Source organism: Malus sylvestris, chromosome 2, assembly GCF_916048215.2.
Source record: "Malus sylvestris chromosome 2, drMalSylv7.2, whole genome shotgun sequence".
Classification (NCBI taxonomy): Eukaryota; Viridiplantae; Streptophyta; class Magnoliopsida; order Rosales; family Rosaceae; genus Malus; species Malus sylvestris.
In genome coordinates this window covers 10,502,582-10,527,125 of record NC_062261.1, presented here as the reverse complement: position 1 = coordinate 10,527,125, position 24,544 = coordinate 10,502,582, and the positions used below count along the sequence as shown (strand labels likewise).

At 38.6% G+C, this 24,544-nt stretch overlaps 1 protein-coding gene across 1 annotated transcript; it reads left to right on the top strand.

The window, feature by feature from the left end:
- The first annotated feature begins 3,377 nt into the window (after window positions 1-3,377).
- On the top strand, window positions 3,378-16,218 carry LOC126601106 (beta-glucosidase 42-like). The gene is made up of 11 exons (XM_050267775.1): window positions 3,378-3,611; window positions 3,713-3,796; window positions 5,227-5,293; window positions 5,422-5,480; window positions 5,799-5,961; window positions 6,427-6,502; window positions 14,035-14,260; window positions 14,865-14,980; window positions 15,722-15,936; window positions 16,021-16,055; window positions 16,127-16,218. Exons 1-11 carry the CDS (start codon window positions 3,378-3,380, stop codon window positions 16,172-16,174), a joined length of 1,323 nt encoding a protein of 440 aa, XP_050123732.1. The 3' UTR covers window positions 16,175-16,218.
- The last annotated feature ends 8,326 nt before the right edge of the window (window positions 16,219-24,544 follow it).

Below are 24,544 nucleotides of genomic sequence, written 5' to 3'. Positions count from 1 at the left end.
AAAATATTGAGTTTACTACATAAAATTTATTGAATATGCAATGGAATAAAATTAGTGCACAAGTTACTTTACAACCAAAACTACTAACAAAATAATAATTAAATTATAACAATTCTTTCAAATGCATGAAATAATGCAAATGAGATGGATTAATGTACTCACTTCCATCTAATCCCACTAACACATATCTAAAGCACCCAAGCATGCACGTCCCATATCATGCTTATACCACTTGGCTCCAAATACATTAGAATATGAGTTAACTCCCGTTCATCCCTTAAGCCCAATTTTCATAATTAAATTCTCAGTTTTTCCATTTTACTATATATGCACTTCCACTGACGCCCAATTGTATATTCAAATCCTTTCCCCGACCCCTAACATATACAATATTTTATTATTTTATATTCAATGCCATCCCTTGAATATCTTCACCACTCAAACACTTTACACAAGTGAGTACTTGACACAACACAACTTTTTTTTTCTTGCTTTGCATGCTTATGAATATGCAAAGTAATATGGATATGATCACTAATCGCATGCTCTATAATAATCAAACAATCTGCAAAACTAATCAAAATAGTTAGTAGCAAAAATGGTATTATATTATCAATAATAACGTATTTGATAACACACAACAATATAATTGAGAAATATTACTTTACCATTGTACTCCATCTTCGTTTAGGCGATATTGATGCATAACCCCATTTGGGTTCCGTAGAGCAATTCTGTTGGAATATAGCTTGCTCGGTTGTACAAGTCTTAACCTCAACATCGTCAACGTCCGCCATGTCTCTCATTGGGATGAGGTTGTGTAAGATCCCACATCGCACAGAGGAGAGAGGGTAATGTGCCTTATATGTACATGTCCACCTCCCTATAGTGAGACGTGTTTTGGGCGGGAGCCCAAGAACAAATCCATGAGGGTGTGGCCTAAAGTGGACAATATCTTACTATGCGAACTGGGATGTGACAATTTGGTACTCCCTGGCCGGAAGTGTGCCGACGAAGACGTCGGGCCCCTGAGGGGGGTGGATTGTAAGATCCTACATCGCCCGGGGTAGAGGGGATAATGTGCCTTAACATACATGCCCACCTCCCTATAGTGAGATGCGTTTTGCGTGGAAGCCCAAGAACAAATCAGGACGTGGCCCAAAACGGATAATATCTTACTAAGCGGACTGGATGTGACAGGTTGACTGGCCACAGGCAACGTTGTCGTTGCAGGTTGGCGTCCCGACACTGCGAGCTTCTTGCTGACAATGCAGCTTTTGGTGGTGTTGAATATGTAGTTTGGCATTTTATGACGATACGTGAGTTTGTGGTTTTGTTTTGTAGAAACTTGATATGTGAGAGATGAGATTAAGTTGATGAATAAATATGTAAGGAATTAGGTTGGCCATGATGAGCTTGATAAGCAACGGGAAGACAAGAAGAATCCATTGGAAGGAATTAGATATGTTGGTGTTGGTTCTTTTGCTTTCAAATACTTTCTTCCCCCTTTGCTTTGTGATTCATGTCTAATCTACTTGCACATGCGTAGCTATTTTTTTGGTTGATTGGTGGTGTGTTTTCATAGTTCTTGCTGGGAGAGGATAGAGGCAGAGAGTAGAATAAATCTAGTAAAACACAATGACATACCGAATTTAAGTGGTTCATCAATTCGGCTACGTCCGTTAGAGTTGCATATGCATTTGGATTTCACTATGCACGGGAGATTTATAAACTACAATGAAGATGACCTAGAGACTGTACATAAGGTACAAGAAAAGGATGGTGGGGAGTGGTCTGAGAAGGAGAGATATTTCTTGTTGCTGCTGTGTTGTTTTCCGGCGTAGTGTTGTTCCTCCCGCGTTCTTTCCTCCCTCTGTCTTTATGGAGAAAGAAATGGAATCCTCAATTAAGCGTGAGTGGGTGAACACTAGATAATGGGGGGACAGAAAAGTGATGTAAGCCAAGGATCCAACCATTCAATGAAAGATTGCTGGAAACAAAGGATTTAACTATGTTAAATTGTGTGAGTGGGTGGGGAGGTATCGTCTTTTTAGAAAGGCTACAATGACTGGCGGTGACGCTTTCCCCATTTTATATTCTCTTTCTGACGACTCACCTACTATTTGGTTTCTGGATGTGTAGGTCTTTGTTTAAAAATAAATTTTTGCAGTAACCATAGTCCAGGTCCAACGCAGTCCTTTGGTTCCGATATGCATAAACCCTAAATCAAGTATTTTCCTTACTTTCTTGGCTGCTCTAAGTAGGAGTAGGAATGGCAAAGAAGGGCTTGTTGAAGGAATATGAAGGAATATGATGAAGAAACTCATGAAGTCTGTCGCAGTCAAGGAAGAAAATATCGGTAATATCAGAAATATCGGTAGTCTGAAAACACGGAAATATCGATGGAAATATCGGGATAATATCGATATCGATAAAAATTACATAAAAACCACGAAAATTGTACGAAAAACTTGGAAATTTTTATTGAAACTTTGCAGGATGTTTATTTAGTCAATTATCTATTAGTTTATCACAAAAAATTGGAAGGAAATGCATTGCATGATGGATTTAACATTATCAAGTTGATTATATAGCGAGCTGACAAACATTGTGAGTGTAGAAAATATGTAGTAATTAATGAAAGAAGTCTAAACACACCATAATCATTTATATATAATGAATTAGTACAATATTTTACACTTTATACATTGCATGGTAAGATACATGAGTGACTTATTACCCTTTATTTTTTTTATTTAAGAATTATATGTTTGTGGGGGTTTTATTTAAAATTTATATTGAAGATGCTCTTAAATTATGTAAAATTGTGATCGAAAACAATATTTTATTTTATTTTATTTTCAAAATGCAAAATGGGCATTAAGAAAATTGCAAAGAAAGAGTCCCACTTAATTCCCAAAAATGCAAAAAATCCCAACCCATCATCTTTCTTCATAACCTATCAAAATCCCTATTGCCCTCAGACTCTTTCCCTTTTTATTCCCACTTTGCCTTTTAGTCGCCTCTCTCTCTCTCTCCATCCATATTCTCTCAAATTCCTCACTCTCCGCCTGTCTGACCCCTTCCGCCCTCCTCCGTAATCCCTCCCTTCCGCTAGATCTCGGCCCCCCCCCACCTGAGAAACCACCCCCACCCATCCACCCAACTGATCATCATCTATGACGCTGGGCTCAGGAGGATCGAGTGCTCACTCTCCGCCTGTCCGACCCCCTCTGCCCTCCTCCGTTATCTCTCCCTTCCCCTAGATCTTGGCACCCCCACCTGAGAAACCACCCCCACCCACCCACCCAACTGATCATCATCTATGACGCTGGGCTCAGGAGGATCGAGTGTAGTGGGTGAGTCTATCAAAACCCATGTCGTTGTTCCTCCTCCCTTTCTCACCTCTCGGCGACCACCATCAGGCAAGGGGATCCATCAAACGGTTTGATTCAAACCCGAGCAGGTTTTGGGATCCGGAGAAAATGGATTTTTCATTTCCAACGACGGAGGCGCAGATCTTGGGTCTGAGCTTGGATTGCAGAGAGAGATCTGGGCAGCTGCGACGACGCAGCCTCGGCTGCCTTTCTGACGACGGAGCCACGACGATTGTTTCGATAATATCGAATATATCGCGATATTTTGACGATAATTAGGGGATACGTGGGAAAATATCGATCTCTCTGAAAAACGATAATATCGACGATATTTCGCCGATATTATCGATATTTTAATCCTTGGTCGCAGTGACTTTCCTCCCAACTTCGTTTTTGGCGTTGGCACTTCCGCGTATCAAGTTAGTGGCTGTTTTTCTTTTTTCTTTTTCCTTTTTAAATTGATTTATTTTTATTTATTTATTTCATCAACTGGTGAAGGGATCCAAATTGGGGACCTCTTCCAATAATGCAGCAGAAACACCAGACCAAAATCTTGTTGCTGGAATTAATTTAATTTGATTATGAATTCCGTTTTTCTTTATTTTATTATTTTGGTCAGTTTGTCATACAGTGGAGTTATTTTGCTTCTGATGCATTCGATTGGGTGTGGTTTCCAGCAATCTTTCATTGAATAGTATTATGACACATTTACGTAAGGCTAATCGGAATAAAGAAACGAAACTGAATTCCGATTACAGAGTATTCCGGTATTTATTAAATATTAAGGAATAAAAAAATGATAGAGCCCACACGAAACAAGGAATCAAATTCCTGAAATTGGAGGAACGGGATTCCCTAGTTTTGTGAGGTATTTGAATTCCCTGAGGGTAAGGAATCGGGAATACATCTTTTATTCCTATTATGCACTCACTTGTTTCTTATTATTCCAATATTGCCATTCATTTGACACTCATTATGTCATCTTTTAATAAATAAATAAAACCTATTTATATATTTTTATATAGATAATTTTATTATATAAATTTAATTAAATTAATTAGTGTCAAAATAATTTATTTATGTAAGGGCATTTTAGTAATTAACCTAGTTTTCATTTCGATTGAAATGAATTAGTAAACAACTTATATGGACTCAACATCATTCATGCCATCTTTAATAAATAAATAAAATCTATTTATAAATGTTTATATAGATGAATTTTATTATATAAATTTAATTAAGAATTTAATTTAATTAATTAGTATGAAAATAATTTATTTATGTAAGGGCAATATAGTAACTAACCTAGTTTTCATTCCGATTGAAGTGAATTAGTAAACAACTTATATGGACTCAACATCATTCCTATTCCGATTCCAGACAATTTTAGTAAACAACTTCAACAGGAATCTGATTCTGATTCCACCTCATTTCAATTCCTCCTCAATCCAATTCCTCCTCAACTCAATTCCTCTCAATTTGATTATGGATTAGTAAACGCGCCCTTAATTTACGTTTCTACTTCGTAAATGAAATTTTAGCCAATCACAATCCCAGTTTTTGTTGCATTACATGTTACTCAGCAATTTTATTTATTTATTGTTTGTTTGTTTAAGTATCTGTACATGTATGTTTCAAAATAAAATATGTACATGATTGTTCCATGGTTAAAAAACAAGTGACCACTAAGATAATGTAGTGTTTGTAATTGTGAGTATCCTGTCTTCAATCATATTTTTGCAAAATAACAAATCCCATTTTCTACTTTTGAGTTGTCCAATGCACTGTCTTGAATTCCAAAACTCAGAGTCTATGAATTTTGGTTTAGGGGCTTCTTGTTTATCTGTAGGTAGAGGGAGCCTGCAAGGACGGTGGTAGGGGTCCCAGCATTTGGGATGCCTTTTCACATTCAAAAGGTACCTTTTCTTCATTGAGCTTGTGATAATATTTTCTAGGACCTGAATTTCTCTTGATTTTGTCCAATCTGAGACTATTTTTTAGTTAGCAACTTACGGAACTTATTACGTGTGTCTTGGTTCATTAGGGAATATCATTGATGGAAGCAATGGGGATGTTGCAGTTGATCAATATCATCGGTATAAGGTTAGTAGAAAGTTGGTCATAACCGAATCAATCCTTTTGGTCTTTGGCATTATGTCAGTGTTATCTTCCCAAAACTGCTAGTATTTGTGATGTCTCTACTAGTTTTCAATGTCATTTCCCCCTATTTATGTTGATGGTTTGAAGAACGTGGTCAGTTCTGGCCTCATCTGTTAGTCGTGTTTTCTTTTCGTAATGGTTTAAAAGAACATGATAAAATTCTTACACTTGCCGTTCTTCATTCTGTTCAGATAGTTATGCAAGTCTGAAATTTCAATTCATCCGAGTCACACCAACTCACAATCTATTTAATGCCAACAGGAAGATGTTGAACTCATTGCCAAGTTGGGATTTGAAGCTCATCGTTTTTCCATATCATGGTCTCGAATCTTCCCTGGTATGCTACCTTTTGCCATCTATAGAGTTCTTTCTAGTGCTAAAACGCAGGATATTATCAATTCACTGTCTTCTGGTTTTATGTTTTAAAATTACTTTCTCACCTTCATTTCCTTTTTAGCATTTACCTTCTCATTTGACTCTTCTTGACATCCTACCTCTGGGTAGTGATCTCTGCATTAAAATATGGTAGTGAAGGTGATTTGAACGGCATAGATGCTTGAGCTAAGTTGAAATGTTATTGATCAAATCTTCAAGATTAATGGTCAATAATAACTTCAAGATTGAATGGATCTTTCACAAGTTCGGCAAATATGAATGGACAATGTTTTGGTGATGTTTAGACGAAAATATTTATAATTGGCTCCTTAGGAAAACTTAAGATAGTTGTGGCAGAAGTGTTCTTAGCTATCTAAGGTTTTGAAAACATGTGGAGATTACAATATGACATGTTTTAAGTGGATATCCCCAAGCAGAATTCAGACAAGGACTTGAAAAAGTTCTTGAAGCGTATGTCCATGTTTCATTCTCTTGACGTATCCCTTCTTCATTGACGTAACACTGTACCATTGGGATCTACCCTTGTACCTTCATGAGAATATGGGAGGGTGGCTGAATAAGCAAATTGTGTAAGTTCTATATCATCATTTAAATATCAATTTTGTTTTATTATTGCACAAGTGAAGATATCTACTCAATTCATTCCAACTCTTCTCTTGAAATTGAAAGCAAGGAATAGAGAAAAGTTTACGTCCATGTGCCAACGAATTGCAGAGTGCTGTAAGATCCTTCCATTGTGAATTTTAGACAGATATGTTAACATCGCATGACGCCTTTCCACGAACAACTGCAATCATTTCTGTTAGACAAACACTAGACTCTATAGCAAGAGTTAGGAATTATTCTAACATTAAATTATAATATAGGACTACCTAACTCTTAATTCATATGTACAAGGCACTATAGGATGCAAATGATGAAGCTGAGATAGGAATTAAAATAACAATTAGGAAGAAAGTTAAATAACTCACAAATGTTAACACACAATTCCAGAAATACAAAAAAGATTCACCGGCAAGGTAACAAACAACCACTGTAAGATGCTTGATTCCTCAAAGAATGCTGCACGTTTCGGATTGGGTTTTATGTGGTTGTTTAGGTCCACAACAACAGGCTAAAGTTAGTGTTTGGTGAGGTTGAATTGTGGGAATGGGGGCATAACTTATGTTGAAGCAAACACAATATTCTTCATGGACTAATTGTATAAGTACAAAATGGGTCTTATATAGGGAGGCAGATTGTCTGTCCTCCTGTTTGAGTGTCCTTCCTATCCTTTCATATTTTGTGCGGTCACGGTTAAGCTACGTCAATATTTTATATTAATTTTTTTTATAGAGATAATAAGACAAAAAACAATAAGAATATAAAAGGAGATGAGGAGGACACCCAAACAAGAGGCAGACAATCTGCTTCCCTTATATAGAGCTACACAAGCACCGGAAGGCTAGTAATTAATGACTCACATTAAAGACTTATAGGAATTCTAAAAGTCTAATTATATTGACTGATAAAAACAAGACCATATGCCCTAGGAAAACGAAAGAAAGCCTAGCAAAACAGTGTTAAAACATCTAGAAGCTCCAGCATTTTAAATAAAATCAGACAAACTCTGAATTATTCTAGAAGCTCCAACAATTATGGAATTATTTGGAAGTGCTTTTAAAAATGTTGAAAGTTCTTTTGGTGAAAATGTTCTTGAACCTCATCTTTAGTAAAAATGCAAGTAAATCCTGGAAAAACACTTAAAAATGCTTTTTGCAAGAAGCACTTCAAATGCTTTTAGAACTGCTTAAAATTTTGTGAATTGATCCGCAAGAACCCAAGTTGCAAGTTCATCCCTTTTCTTCCTTTTGGATGTATTTTAACTCAAGGCACGTGAGCTAAAATATATTTCCGCCTATCGGTATATGTGTTGCTTTTATTTGACCAACCGTACATTGTTCATTCTCTTGGACAACCCCGAATTGCTTTTTGTACAACTATTCTGTGAAGAATTTCATGAGAGAAAAGCAAGTTTTTTATTAGTGTAGACTTATATCTGTTGGTATATGGTCCAGCCCATGATCAATGTTCTAGATTATTCTAGTAAGCAAGAGATGAGGCTGGAGCTTGCTAGACAATTCTAGCATGTTATTAAGTTGATGGAAGAAGCTAGAGAGTACTAGCTTCCTTGGTTGCAAATGGAAAGATCTAGAAGCTACAAGTATGTGGCTAGTCTAGATTTTTCTATACTAGAGGTTTGAAGAAGGAACTAGAAACTAGTAGAATGCCAAGCCCTCACCTATAAATATGGGTGTGATGTAACCAATAGAGAACAAAAGAGTGAGTAGCAAAGGATCAAGTCCAAAGCTAGAGTTCCACTCCAAGAGTGAGAGTGAGAGTGTTCCACTACACATTGTGTGAGTGAAGTTTAGAGTGATAGAAAGTGTGTGTTATACTTTCTTGTATCCATCAAGCCTTGTCTTTGGCTTGGTAAGACTACTCTTGTTGTATTCATCTTTTTCATATAGTGAAGATTCCTTGTTTGGTGGACGTAGGCATAAATTGCCGAACCACATAAATTCTTGGCGTCCATTTTCTACTTTACCTTGTGCATTCTCTATCTTGTAGTACCGACATTCCTAACAAGTGGTATCAGAGCCCGGTTGGCTCGTACTACGAGATGGAAGGAAGTGGCACTATGATCAAACTCACCAACTCCAATTGGGTAACATGGAAGCCAAGGATGGAGGACATTCTCTATTGCAAGGATTTGCATGAGCCAATTGAAGGAGATGCCGCTAAGCCCGAGAGCATGTCCGATGCCGAGTGGAAGAAGATGAATCGCAAGGCTATTGGCACAATTAGACAATGGGTGGATGATAGTGTTTTTCACCATGTGTCTAATGAAACCAATGCTCGCGAGTTTTGGACGAAGCTTGAGTCCTTGTTCGAGAAGAAGACCCCAGCCAAGAAAGCCTTCTTGATCAAAGAGCTCATCAATGTGAAGTACAAGGATGGTTTAAGTGTAGCAGAACACTTGAACAATTTCCAGAATATCATCAACCAGTTGGCTACTATGAAAATGACGATCGAGGACGAGCTACAAGCGCTCTTGTTACTTGGATCCTTGCCAGACAGTTGGGAGACCTTTGTGGTGAGTATAAGTAACTCTGCTTCTAATGGTGTTCTTACTCTTGATAATGTTAAAAATAGCATGCTCAATGAAGAAACAAGGAGAAAGACTTCTGGCACAGATAGCAGCCAAGTATTTGTCACAGAGAACCGCGGAAGAAGCAAGAGTAGAGGGCCTAGAGGTCATGGCAGGAGTCCTAGCCGATCCAAGTCAAGGTTCAGGGGTGCATGCCACCATTGTGGCAAAGAAGGCCATATGAAGAAAAATTGTCGAGTTTGGAAGAGAGAGCAAAGGGAAGGAAACAATCAGAAGAAAGATGATACTGGCAATACCACCGCTGTCATATGTGGTGATGTACCAGAAATATTGTCTGTTGGTGAATGTCTGCATATGGGCAACTCTGACAGAGACATTGAATGGATCTTTGATAATGGAGCTTCCTTCCATGCTACGTCCAAACGGGAGTTCTTCAGTACATACAAAGAAGGTGACTTTGGCATAGTGAAGATGGGGAATGAAAGCTATTCCAAAATTCTTGGAATTGGTGATATCTGCTTAAGAACTAATCTCGGCTGCCAATTGATGTTGAAAGATGTGAGACATATTCCTGATATACGTCTCAATCTGATATCCATCGGTACCCTTGATCGACAAGGATATTATCACCATATTGGCGAAGGAAAATTGAAGCTTACTAAAGGCTTAATGGTGGTAGCAAGAGCACGACTTTGTTGTACGTTGTACCGGTCAAATGCCAAGGTTTTGAAAGGTGAGTTGAATGCTGTGGAAGACTCATCTCTAGACTTGTGGCATAAGAGGCTAGGCCACATGAGCGAGAAAGGCCTACAAGTTTTGGCAAAGAAGTCTCATATTCCCTTTGCCAAAGGTACGTCGTTAAACTCTTGTGAGCATTGTTTATTCGGAAAACAAAGAAGAGTTAGTTTTTCTGTTCCATCTACAAAGAAAGGAAACTTGTTAGATCTTGTTTATTCAGATGTGTGTGGTCCCATGGAAGTAGAGTCACTTGGAAGAAATAAATATTTTGTTACTTATATTGATGATGCTTCACGAAGGGTGTGGGTGTATTTGTTGAAATCCAAAGACCAGGTGTTTCAGACATTCCAGGAGTTCCATGCCATGGTGGAGAGGGAAACTGGGAAACCTCTCAAGTGCCTTCGTAGCGACAACGGCGGCGAGTACACATCTCACCAGTTTAGAGAGTATTGTGTAAAACATGGCATACGTCATGAGAAGACAGTTCCTGGAACTCCACAACATAACGGTGTTGCTGAAAGAATGAACCGAACCATCATGGAGAAAGTCAGGTGTATGTTGAGGACTGCAAAGTTATCTAAGCAGTTCTGGGGTGAAGCTGTAAGGACAGCCTGCTATTTGATCAACCGATCTCCATCAGTACCATTAGGTCTTGATGTTCCAGAGAGAGTATGGACTGGTAATGATGTGTCTTACTCTCATCTGAAGGTGTTTGGTTGCAAAGCTTTTGTGCATGTGCCCAAAGAGCAGAGATCGAAGTTAGACTACAAAGCTACACCGTGCATCTTTCTTGGTTATGGCGGTGAAGATTTTGGTTACAGATTATGGGACCCATACCAGAAGAAGTTTATCCGAAGTAGAGACGTGGTCTTTTATGAAGATCAAACAATTGGGGATTCGGATAAAGAGGCACAACCAGATGGCGCAGTCAGAGGAGTTGATCCATTAGCTTCAGATGAAGAAAGTCACGATGACATCCCTGAAGCAACTGCCAATGAAGTGCCTGCAGAATCAGATAATGCTGATCAAGAGGAGCCTGATCAAGATGTGCCAGACCATGAGATTGCTGATCAGGGGGAGCCTAGTCAAGAAGAGCAGATTCAAGGAGAATCCAATCAGGGGGAGCCTCTAGCCCCGCAAGAGAATGAAGATCAGGTCAGAAGATCCAGCAGAAGTCGAAGACCGTCTACCAAGTATTCTTCATCAGAGTATATCATGTTGACTAATTATGGAGAGCCCGAAACATATGAGGAGGCCAGAGCTCATAACGACAGTGACAAATGGATGAAGGCAATGGAGTCGGAGATGGATTCCTTATCAAAGAATGATACCTATGAGCTGGTGGAGCTTCCAAAGGGCAGGAAAGCATTGAAAAACAAGTGGGTGTTCAAATTGAAAAGAGACGACAACATGACAAGGTACAAGGCTCGTTTGGTTGTCAAAGGTTTTGGTCAAAAGAAAGGAGTTGACTTTGATGAGATTTTCTCACCGGTGGTGAAGATGACTTCCATTCGAGTTATCCTTGGTATGGCAGCAAGCATGGATCTTGAGCTCGAGCAGTTAGATGTTAAAACTGCATTTCTCCACGGCAATTTAGAAGAGGAGATATACATGGAGCAACCCAAAGGCTTTGAAGTCAAGGGTAAAGAAACTTTGGTGTGCAAGCTCAAGAAAAGCTTATATGGTCTTAAGCAGGCTCCGAGACAGTGGAATAAGAAGTTCAACTCATTCATGGTGAGTAATGGGTACAAGAGAACTCATGCTGACTCTTGTGTCTATATCAAACAATTTTCTGGAGGTACATTCATCATCTTATTGCTTTATGTTGATGACATGTTGATTGTCGGACAAGATGCTTCTATGATTAAAAAGCTCAAAGAAGAGTTATCTAAGTCCTTTGACATGAAGGACTTAGGGCCAGCCAAGCAGATTTTGGGCATGGAGATAATTCGTGACAGAAAATCCAAGAAGTTGTGGCTGTCACAAGAAAAGTATGTTGAACGGGTGCTTGAAAGGTTCAACATGAAAGCAGCCAAATCGGTAAGCTCACCTTTAGCCAATCATATCAAGTTGAGCAAAGAGTCGTGTCCAAAAACATATGAAGAAAAAGAGAAAATGGCAGTTGTTCCCTACTCTTCAGCAGTAGGAAGTATCATGTATGCAATGGTGTGCACACGACCAGATATTGCTCATGCAGTAGGTGTGGTGAGCAGGTTTCTCTCTAATCCAGGGAAGGACCACTGGGAAGCCGTTAAGTGGATTCTCAGATATTTGAAGGGGACTTCTAAGATGTGCTTGTGCTTTGGCGGTTCCAAACCAATCTTGGAAGGATTTACAGATGCTGACATGGGAGGTGACCTGGATGGTAGAAAATCTACATCTGGGTACTTGTTCACTTTTGCCGGGGGAGCCGTGTCTTGGCAATCCAAGTTGCAAAAGTGTGTTGCTTTGTCCACAACCGAGGCTGAATACATAGCCGCTACAGAAGCATGCAAGGAGTTGTTGTGGCTGAAGCAGTTTCTCCAAGAGTTGGGTTTGAAGCAAAGTGATTATGGCATTTATTGTGATAGTCAGAGTGCTCTGGACTTGAGCAAGAACACTACATATCATTCACGCACTAAGCACATTGATATTCGTTATCACTGGATTAGAGACGCTATCGAGAACAAGTTGCTGCAGCTGAAGAAGATTCATACCGATAATAATTCTTCAGACATGTTGACAAAGGTAGTCACAAAATCAAAGTTGGAATTCTGCATTAAAGCTGCTGGGATGAACTCCAGGTAACTTGGAGTCATGATCGGAATTCCTCCCTCATGGACTGGAGGGGGAGATTGTTGGTATATGGTCCAGCCCATGATCAATGTTCTAGATTATTCTAGTAAGCAAGAGATGAGGCTGGAGCTTGCTAGACAATTCTAGCATGTTATTAAGTTGATGGAAGAAGCTAGAGAGTACTAGCTTCCTTGGTTGCAAATGGAAAGATCTAGAAGCTACAAGTATGTGGCTAGTCTAGATTTTTCTATACTAGAGGTTTGAAGAAGGAACTAGAAACTAGTAGAATGCCAAGCCCTCACCTATAAATATGGGTGTGATGTAACCAATAGAGAACAAAAGAGTGAGTAGCAAAGGATCAAGTCCAAAGCTAGAGTTCCACTCCAAGAGTGAGAGTGAGAGTGTTCCACTACACATTGTGTGAGTGAAGTTTAGAGTGATAGAAAGTGTGTGTTATACTTTCTTGTATCCATCAAGCCTTGTCTTTGGCTTGGTAAGACTACTCTTGTTGTATTCATCTTTTTCATATAGTGAAGATTCCTTGTTTGGTGGACGTAGGCATAAATTGCCGAACCACATAAATTCTTGGCGTCCATTTTCTACTTTACCTTGTGCATTCTCTATCTTGTAGTACCGACATTCCTAACAATATCAGGGATCAACACAGAGGCCCTTTCTTTATGGACAAACTGATATTCAGGATGAGCTTTATATATGGTCAGACTATTGGCATATTCTTTTGATTTAATAGACTAAAGATGCAAGAATGCTATAAAAAAGAGTTACGGAGAGAAACTTCAGAAGCAATATACTTAAGATAAGTAGATATAAAACTGAATACGTAGAATACAATTCCAACAAAAGAAGAAATACAGGTGTGGAGGTGGCGACAATATTGTGAGTCAAAAGAACTCCAAAAGAGAAGAATTTGTGCCATCTGCGCTCCATCATTGGTAGAGAGATTGAGATAATGTGGCTTAGAGTAACTAACTCGTATATGAGAAGGTTAAGTGGCACCTGTAGAAGATAAAAAAGGAGACATGGGCTATGGTGGTTACTAGACCCAACAAAGATTAATAGAGCACCCATTAGAAAGAATGACTAATTCAATAGAGAAGGTAGTTCTATAGAAGAGGAACAGAAACTCTGGGTAGCAAGAGCATTAAGGGTCTTCTGGCTAATATTAAAGGTTCTATTAGGGAATACAGGTTATTAGCAATCTTAAAATCATCTACAATACAGCAGTTTGTCTGCATGCATCAGTATTGGCAGGGGAAAAAAAATGATATGCAGCACAAACTTCCGTTACTTTCAGGAAACAAATATAGTAATTTTTTGTATGTGTTTAAGTCATTGTTAGACAATTTCCTCATAGCCTATATGTTATCTAGTGCTGTGAGATTCTATCATATGAGTAGTCAGATTTTGTGAATGCAGAGAATACTTCTCAGTCTATGCAGACACCTGCTTTGCAAGCTTTGGCGATAGAGTGAAGGACTGGATCACTTTTAATGAGCCTTATCAGACTGCTATTAATGGTTATGGTGTTGGGAGATTTGCTCCTGGAAGGCATGAATGCTCGTCAACAGAACCATTTTGGGTTGCACACCACCAACTATTGGCACATGCTGCTGCTGTTTCCATATACCGAAGCAAGTATAAGGTTTACTGTTTGTTTCTTTGTCTGCTTGTCTCCTTGTTACTCTTTTTATCACTGACCGAGCTTCTGGTATTTGCCGTTGACTTCATCACTTTATTTATGAAAGGCAAGATGTTTTACTCAACAAGGGAAGTAATATATTAGTCAGCATTTCAGTAATTTATAGCTTCCTTCTTGTGTAAGATTAGATTGTGATTCTGTGAACAAGCAAATCTTAACACTAGTGTTCTCTCTGTTTGTTTTTTCCTTTATTTGTTTTTCCTTTCATATATGGGAGAGTGCATGTAGTCAGCTAAAGAACTCATTTAGCTGATATCCAGAAATATTTCACATAATTCGTTTATAATTTAGGATATGTTTTTAAGTAGAACTGACATCATATGGGAAAATGTAAACTTAATAAACCGTGCTTAAATATTTGGGTTCAAAATCAGATTTCACGTAAAGTGCAATGAATGTGAAATTGATTGGAAGACGGTCAAGGTTAAAGATACATAATATAGATTTCTGAATATGGACATAGTTTAGTAGCGGTATCTTCTTTCTCCACTCCACTACCCAAATATTATATATTGTTCTTACTCTTGCTGCTACTATTGTCTTTCAGGACAAGCAAGGGGGACAAGTTGGCTTGGTCGTAGACTGTGAATGGGCAGAGGCTAATTCAGACACAATTGAAGATAAAGTTGCTGCAGCAAGGCGCCTAGATTTTCAGCTTGGGTGGTAATTACTTGTTCCCTAAATTATGTAACTGTTTGGTCACAAAAAATACTGTTAACTAACTATGTAACTTCAGATAATATGTATGGATCTCTCTCTTTCTCTTTCTCTCTCTCTCTCTCTCTCTCTCTCTCTCTCTCTCTCTCTCTCTCTCTCACACACACACACACACACACACACACGAGCCCTCATACAGACACTCATTCTCAACAATTTTAATGTGCATTCAATATTCACACAAGTACGCTAAATGTGCACGATTAAAGCATCCATACCGTCAAAGTACATTGGAAAACCTCATGGTAAATTAGCAGGAGTAACTGATCTCAGTGTAGTTATTGTGTAGTTATTTAATTGGTGAGAGTAGGGCTGTAATTAATGACAAAACAACATAGAAATGCAAAGTTTGTATCTTAGTTTTGAGCAGATCCATAAGTTTTCATGTATCGTGCTGTTTATATTGAGTATTCCCATCTACTTGAAATGCAACCAAATTGTCTTGTTGCCTTCTGGTGAAACCATATTAATTGAAAGATGCATTCTATTTGAATCCTTATAAGATATAAAACCTACTCTGAGACATATAAACAGCATATGGGCCGCATCATTGAATGGGTGCAGATGATTTTAGCAATTTCTCCAGCTCTGCTTGCTGCCAACCCAGGCAGTTCGTTAGATGAATTTAAATGGTTTTCTCCTCTTACACTATTGTTTAGAATCCGTCTCAGCTGATTCCAAACGCAGGTACTTAGATCCAATATATCATGGGGAATACCCCAAAGTTATGCGTGAAAGACTTGGAGATCGGCTTCCCATATTTTCAGAGAAAGATAAGGAGTTGCTTAAGAACTCAGTAGACTTTATTGGTCTGAATCACTATACATCGAGATTTATTGCACATGGAAGAGATAACCATGATAAGGGTGATTTTTATAAAGCACAAGGGATAGAGAAAATTGGTAAAATACTGTAACTACTATGTCATTGGTTTTCACAACAAATTTTCTCTTGATCTTTATATAATTTTCTCTCTTTATCATCAGTTGAATGGGAAGGGGGTGAGGCTATTGGTGAGAAGGTATGAACTCTCTCCTGCAGACATATTCCACTAACTGTCCAGTCTACTGAAATATTTTGCTTGGCGGGCAGCATCAGAATGGCTGTATGTTGTTCCTTGGGGCATGCATAAGGTTCTGAATTACATAGCGCAGAGATACAATAATCCCCCAATATATGTTACTGAGAATGGTATGCTTGGAGAGACTTTACTTGGAAAACAAAATTGAATCTAGAATTTCAGTTGTGGTTTAATGCATTTGCCCATTATATAAATGAAATATGTACTGAGGTGAAATATATTGAATTAAAGTTCTTTTGATTATTGGTCTGGAAAACTATAGGAGTTTGTACTTAGTCAACATTATGATTCTTTTAATTTCTTAGTACTGTGTCGATTTCATCTCAACTCTTTTTTCATAAAAACCTTTTACAACTTATATGACAGTTAGAGGAATGAGAACAATTTCACTCACTCTATTACAAAGCAATCACAACCATTCATTCCTAAGCCATCATGTAAGATACTTACACTTGTCATGAGCTATGACTCATTACACTCTAAACTAAATACCAATTGGAATATGATCCAACGGTTCACATTAAATCCTACACATTGCTTATAATGTAACCATCACAGCAAATCCATTTATACTCCAATACTCCCTTCTAAATGTTTTGCTAATTTCACACCAAGAGCAGTTCTCAAGTATTCGAATCGATCCTTAGGAAGAGCCTTGGTAAAGATGTCTGCCAATTGCTCCTCTGTGCTGCAATAGTGTAGTTCAATTGTCCCATCTTGAATGGCATCTCTTATGAAATGATACCTCCGATTAATATGCCTGGTTTTATGATGAAACATTGGATTCTTAGACATGGCTATGGCAGAAGTATTGTCACATAGCAAAGGTGTAGCCTCCACCTGTTCTTCTCCAAAATCAAATAAAACAAACCTTAACCACATTGCTTGTGTTGTAGCTTCTGCAGCACTTACATACTCGGCTTCTGCAATAGATAAAGCCACACTGCATTGTTTAATAGAAGCCCAAGAAAACACTCCTGAACCTAAACTAAATGCATAGCCCGAGGTACTCTTCATGTCATCCAAGCTTCCTGCCCAATCACTATCACAGTAGCCTATCAACACAACAGCTTTTCCTTTCACATATTCAATCCCAAAATCCAATGTGCCTTGTACATATCTCAAGACTCTTTTAGTTGTCCCCATGTGTTTTCTGGTAGTTTTATTCATGAACCTTGCCAGCAAACAAGATGCATACATTAGATCGGGTCTAGTAGCTATCAGGTATAACAGACTACCAACCATTGTCCTGTACAAACTTTCATCAGCATCTTCACTCCCATCTTCCTTAGATAACTTGTCATCAATTGCAAGTGGGGTTTTCACAGCTTTACAATCTTTCAATCCAAATTTCTCAAGTAGTGACTTGGCATATTTCTTCTGATGAATAAATATACTCTTATCGATTTGAATTATGCCCAGACCAAGAAAGTGATGTAATAGTCCTAGATCTTACATCTCATATTGCTTCATCATATCATTCTTAAATTCTTGAATCATTTCATCAGAATTCCCTGTATAGATAATGTCATCTACATATAGAGATACAATAAGCACACCTACGTCACTTAACTTTGTATACAGAGTAGCTTCACTTTGGCTTTTCTTAAAACCGGATCGATTGAAATAATTGTCTATCTCATCATACCAAGCTCTGGGAGCTTGTTTCGGACCGTATAAGGCCTTTTTTCAACTTGTAAACCTTGTCTTCTTATCCTTGAACTTCAAATCCCTGTGGTTGATCCACATATACTTCCTCATGCAGTGTACCATTTAGGAATGCAGACTTAACATCTAATTGAAACAACTTCCATTCCTTTTGAGCTGCCAATGCAATTAGAGTTCTAATGGTATCAAGTCTTGCCACAAGTACAAAGGTCTCGTTGAAGTCCACTCCAGGCTTTTGAGAATAACCCTTAGCCACTAGTCGTGACTTGTTCTTCTGCACTGAACCATCCAGATTAAGCTTTGTTTCTTAGACCCATTTTACACCAATTACAGGTTTATCAAATGGCCTTTTGACCAACTCCCATGTGTCATTGTTTTCGATCATCTTAATCTCTGTGGACATAGCTTTTCTCCAAGCTTCATCTCCTGATGCTTCTTCAAAACATTCAGGCTCTATCACACAGAAATTGCACATTTCATAAATATCATTCAAGCTTCTGAACCTTAGAAGAGTATGATCATACACTTGTGAACCAGTGTGATCCATTTGCTCTTCTTGTCTTGAAGGAGAAGCAATAACTTGCTCATGTTGCTCATATAGTAATTCTGTGCATTCAAATACTGCATCATTTTCAGCAGCTTCAACCTCATTCTCTTCGCTTCCATAAGCTTCACTTGGAATTGAGATTGACAGAGTCTTCTTATTACCAGATTTCCAATCCCAATAAGAGTTCTCATCAAAGATTACATCTCTAGAAATAACCATCTTGTTAGTTTTATGATTGAACAACCTGTAACCCTTCTCACAAGTTCCATAACCAAGGAATATGCACATTACACTTGTTGCATCCAGTTTCTGCCTCATCTATGATGGAACCTGTGCATAACATAGGGATCCAAACACTCTTAAGTGTTTTACTCCAGGCTTTCTTCCATTGTAGGCTTCAAATGGAGTCTTCTTATGCAAGGCCTTGGTAGGACATCTATTGAGAATGTAGACTACAGTGTTAACTGCTTCTGCCCAAAATTCAAATGGAATGCCTTTCTCCAACATCATGCATTTAGCCATCTCTACAATGGTGCTATTTCTTCTCTCAGCAACACCATTCTGTTGAGGAGAATAGGCCACTGTGAGTTGTCTTTCTAAACCAAGATCTTCACAGTACTGAGAAAATTCCAGAGAAGTGTACTCCCATCCCCTGTCACTTCTTAATTTCTTCACTTTAAATCCACTTTGTAATTCAACAGTTGCCTTGAACCTTTTAAATATACCAAATGCTTCAGACTTGTTCCTCATGAAATAGACCCATCCCATTCTGGTACAATCATCTGTGAAAGTGATGAAATACTTGTTTCCAGCTTTAGTAGATGTTTGCATTGGTCCACATATATTAGTATATATTAACTCCAATGGTAGTGCAGCTCTCCAGTTTGTTTCTTTAGGAAAAGCATCTATAGAATGATTTCCAATGGCACATCCCTCACATACTGTGGAGTTCATTCTGAGCACAGGTAAACCAGTCACCATGTCATGCTCTTGGAGTTGCATTAGAGCGTTCATATTTAGATGCCCAAGTCTTCTATGCCATATCTCAGCTGCTTGTCTAACACTTGCCCTCATAGCAATTTGGATTCCTGGTTGCAACTTCAAAGGAAAGCTTCGATTTCCCTTCATAGGAATTTTGACAACCAGATTAGAGCATGTAAAGTCTTCATAAATTCTGACTTCAATCCCCCCAAACACAAGGTAATATCCATGCTCCATCATCTGTCCCACGCTCAATAAATTCTCCTTTAAACCAGGTACTAACATGATCTCCTTGATGTACCTTTTGCCTTACTTAGTTACAACCATTAACTCTCATTTTCCAACTACATTAACCAACTCCTCTGTGCCCATCTCAACTTTGGCAGTAACACTTCTATCAATGTTCTCCAGTAAATCTTCTCTTATTGTCATGTGATTACTGCAGCCACTATCAACATACCAAACGTCTTCTCCCTTCTTCATTGCAGCAGACATACACACATAGAACATAGTTGGATTGCTCTCAACTTGATTAGCATAATTTGCATGTTGGGTAACCTTTTTAGATCTACAATCCTTGGCAAAACGCCCTAGCTTATCACAGTTGCAGCATCTTGGTTTCCCTTTGAACCAACACTCTCCAAAATGAAGTTTATCACAGTACTTGCAAGCATTCTTAACACTACCAGAAGACCCAGTAAATTTTCCTTGATGGTGCACAGATTTGTTATCCCATTTCTTACCCTTTGTCTGCCAGTTCTTTGTGGGTTTGAAGTTTTGATTGCCATTGTAATTGTTCTTCCTGGGAGCTATACTTAAACTAGCAAATGCCTTTTCAGTGTTATTTTCAGAGTGTTTCTCAATCCTTTGTTCATACCCTTTTAGAGTAGCAACTACATCCTGCACATCAACTGTCTCCAAATCCCGAGAATTCTCAATCACAGCTACAATACTATCATAGGATATAGGAAGACTAATCAATAATTTCTGCACTATTCTTTGATTTCCAATACTCTCACCATAACTTTTCATTTGTGTAATGAGATCCAACAAACGCACAAGATACACAGAAAATGATTCATGTTCACCCATTTGAGTATATTCAAAATCACACCTTAAGCTTTGAAGTTTCACGAATCTCACCTGTTTATCTCCAATAAATTCCTGCTTCAGTATATCCCAGGCCTCTTTTGTTGTCTCCAGAATGGCAATCCTTGGGAAAATTTCATCTGACACAGCTCCTTGAATAATTATGAGAGCCTTTGCATCCTTGATCATGTTCTCTTTCAGATGCTTTAGCTCAGCTGCAATGAGTTATTCTTCTTCTTTCTTCGCCGGAGGATTATGCCCCGTTTCAACCATATCCCACATATCGTGAGATCTGAAGATGGTCTTCATCTTTATCTGCTAGAAATCAAAATTTTCTCCATTGAAAATCGGTGCTCAAAGATCAACACCACTCGATCCAGCCATATTAGACTTGTTATCGAGTTACCCAGAGATTTTCAGATCGTTCTTCAACCGCAGCAAACTCGATTCTCTGTCGAGTTCCTCAGCTGCGAATCTTGTCACATATTCACGCCCAGATTGAGATCCAACCTGGCAAGCTCTGATACCATATTAGAGTTTGGTTTCTGTGTTAGTTTTAATGGAAGTTTAAAAACTCAGTGAAAATACACCGAAGAAGAAGGAGAGAAATGTTTCTTAGTACTGTGTCGATTCCATCTCAACTTTTTTTCATAAAAACCTTTTACAGCTTATATGACAGTTAGAGGAGTGAGAACAATTTCACTCACTCTATTACAAAGCAATCACAACCATTCATTCCTAAGCTATCATGTAAGATGTTTACACTTGTCATGAGCTATGACTCATTACACTCTAAACTAAATACCAATTGGAATATGATCCAACGGTTCACATTAAATCCTACACATTGCTTATAATGTAACTATCACAGCAAATACATTTATACTCCAATAGATGCACAGCCCCCCACCCAACCCAATCCACTGGCGTCCCCAGGGTTCCATCCATGGGTGTTAGGTTTCTAAAACCTAGTATCCTGTCAAATTCAAAAATTTTGCATAAATGGGAGGTGGGTTTATAACTAGTGGCTTGTGCTACTCATCTATTTATTTGTAGCGGGAAACTGCAAAAGGGGAAAGACATAGATGTCACATTTCACAAAATATCTTCAATTGTTATTAACCAAAGAAAAGCTTTAGTTGGTCATTTTGTTTCTCCATCTTGAGCATTTTCACATGTCTAGTACATATTATCACCTTGTTAAAAAGTAATTAACTCATATTAGTGTGTGAACAATGTTCTAAAAAGGTAGGTATAAAGGAAACCAATACTGTCACATTTTTCCTGGACAGGGATGGGGCAGATGTAAGGGGATACTTTGCATGGTCATTACTGGATAACTTTGAGTGGGCTCAAGGATATACCAAGCGTTTTGGTTTGGTTTACGTTGACTATAAGAATGGGCTCTCGAGACACCCAAAATCTTCTGCGTACTGGTTCTTGAGGTTCTTCAAAGGTGTTGAAGGCAAATATGGAAGGGAAGCGTAATGGACACTTAGGTCCTTAAAGCCAGCCTCATGGACTTCACCCATGCATTGTACCAACTTTAACTACTTGATGCTTCCGTTGTTTTGAAGACGGATAGGGACTCCCCAGGAAATTGTCTTTCTGGCTTTTGAAAGTTACCCGGAAGTTTTGTTTATGTACCAACGCACTCTTGTCCCTAATTATGCTAGCCTGAAATGTAGTTTTTTTTTTTTTTAATGTCACAAACTGTTTGTTCTAATTATTTAAATCACCCCAATTGGGCGTTGGAACCCTATAGCATGCAGTGCAGCTGCACACTGGTGTTATAACTAACTACTCGAGGTTTGTATGCGGATGTTGTGCGATGCATAATGGCAATGGACGGATAGGCTCAACACAACCCCTCCAGTGTGGCATTATTTGACATCTTGCCTTACACAATAATATGTACCATATACATGTCTCATTCCAGCAGGAAGAAAGTGACGTCACTGTTTCTATGGATCAATGAAGTAGACTCTCTGCCCGACAATAGGCCACGAGAATTCAGGGTTCTCAACAATGCCTGTGAAATCCCATCTCCAGATTTCACATTTTTTAAATTATGTATTTTGTACTATTAATTCAACGCGTTTATATTTGCGGCGCATAGATTTATTTCAATAGAAGGATGAAAACGCCCTTAATGGACCAAATGGAATTTTCAAGGATGTATTTGATTTGCATATATTTTCTCACTTTTCTTTACGTATTTGGATAGTACTCGTCAATACGAGCGCGTGAGCGCAAACGGAACGTAATTTGGAGTTATAACGAATGAGATATTAACGTTTAAAGTTGGGGGCATTTTAGTAAATTTAACCTTCACCCTATAAGGTTCCAGATTTTTTGGAACAATCTGATTGAGCCACGTGGACGGTTGTGATGAACAGTGGAGGAGAGAAAGGAGAGAGATGGACTGCAGAGAAGGGGGAAAGGAGAGAAATGAGGGAAAGAGAGAGGGGGAAGGCACCGGATAATTCAACCGATTTCCCCTTGCGACCCAACCTAGTCGGAAATAATGGAACCCGTTGGTTCCTCTGGCCAAATTCTGACAATTTAAGCCAAGCCACCACTTGGGAAGTACGCCACAACCTTCTCTTTACCATTTCCACCCCAAATTCGAAGAAATTGGGCTCAGAATCACAAAGAATCGCACCGGTGGGTGCGACTGACCACGCCAAAGATCAGCCATTTCCGAATGCAATCACATCGATCTTCACCACCATTAGACTCTCCTTGAGACCAGGAACAAAGCCCAAACAACCTTGGAGGCGGCAGAGCACCGGAGAAGTTGAATCGAAGTCACCCATTTCTAGGGTTTTCAGCGGGTTCGTGGCGATTTGAGGCTTTTCCCGACCAAATTAGCTTTAGTCACAGGTAAGAAACTTACTCCACTCATTGAGATCTTCATTCTGGTAAAATTTGGTAAATTTTAGAATTAGTTGAATTTTTTGGCGAGTATAAGCGGCCGGCCACCGCGTGGGCTGAGAACCCACCGGACCATTCTAGGCTAATTTTGATGCCCCAATTCCATATTTGACATCCATTTAGTGAAATTTCAATGTTTAACATAGTTTTGTAGTTGATTGCCTAATTGGCCGCCACGGGGTTATTATATGAATTGACGATCCAACCATTGGATTATCACCAAACTTTAAAAGGTTATTATTTGTAATATTTGAGGACATAAGGAACTGACATATCGGGAATCCAACGTACGGATCTTCCTAAATTAGATTTCTAAGTTTGTAAAACTAATTGTTGACCGCCACCTAATTCTAGCAATTGGCTGAGATCCAAGCAATGAGATTTTAGTATGTCGTTATATGAGCATAATGAGGACTTTAGGAGGTTACGGATCCGAAATCCGATGTGCGGATCTTCCGGATCGAATTACATAAGGTCCTCACCGTTGACTAAAAGTTAACTTTTGGTCAACATGTCTCGAAGCATTCTAAATACTAAAATTAGTACTACAGGAGACTAAGTGAAGTCTAGTAGGCCTACATCGGTTAGAGAGTGACTTGAATATATGTGATATGGTTATTACCTTGACTTCTTACATTGATATCATTTGTGAATATGAATTGGTTTTATAAATGTGATTTTTATATATTTAGCCATTGACCTATGTTTATTAAACGTGATTTGACTTGTGTACTGATGATATTTGTGAAATGTGATTGACGTGCATATTTAAGATGTGGTTTGATTTGCATGATTGATATGATGTAATGAAATATGAGGGCTAGTAGTGGACCATTAACTCATTGCCATGGGGTTTGTTTCTTCGAAGCTTGTTTCATATCCCATTTCATTGTTTCATTTCTCGCTTCATTGATCATTTTTAAATTTAGTACTTGTGCTTTGTTTCATTTCGTTGAGCCTTTGTAAATTGAGCACTTGGTTCATGTTTTGTTCTTCGAATCGGTGATATGTGTCTTGGCCTTCCGATCGGTTTCGTTGAGTGATCCAAAACTGGATATCTGCTGGGGTTCCGTTGAGTGGTCTGGTTCTCTGCTCTGTCTGGATTTTGTTGAGCGGTCTGGAATCCCTCGTGATCTGCGAATCCGTTGAGTGGTCCAGAATCGTATCCAGCTTGGATTTCATGGAGTGGTTCGATATGCATTGTACT

Bases quoted from the DNA above. Each gene is read 5' to 3' on its own strand.
- LOC126601106 (XM_050267775.1), top strand. From the start codon at position 3,378: ATGTCGTTGTTCCTCCTCCCTTTCTCACCTCTCGGCGACCACCATCAG. The intron at 5,962-6,426 runs AAAATTACTTTC...CCTTCTTCATTG, and splicing joins GTCTTCTGGTTTTATGTTTT to ACGTAACACTGTACCATTGG. The intron at 16,056-16,126 runs GTATGAACTCTC...CTTGGCGGGCAG, and splicing joins GTGAGGCTATTGGTGAGAAG to CATCAGAATGGCTGTATGTT.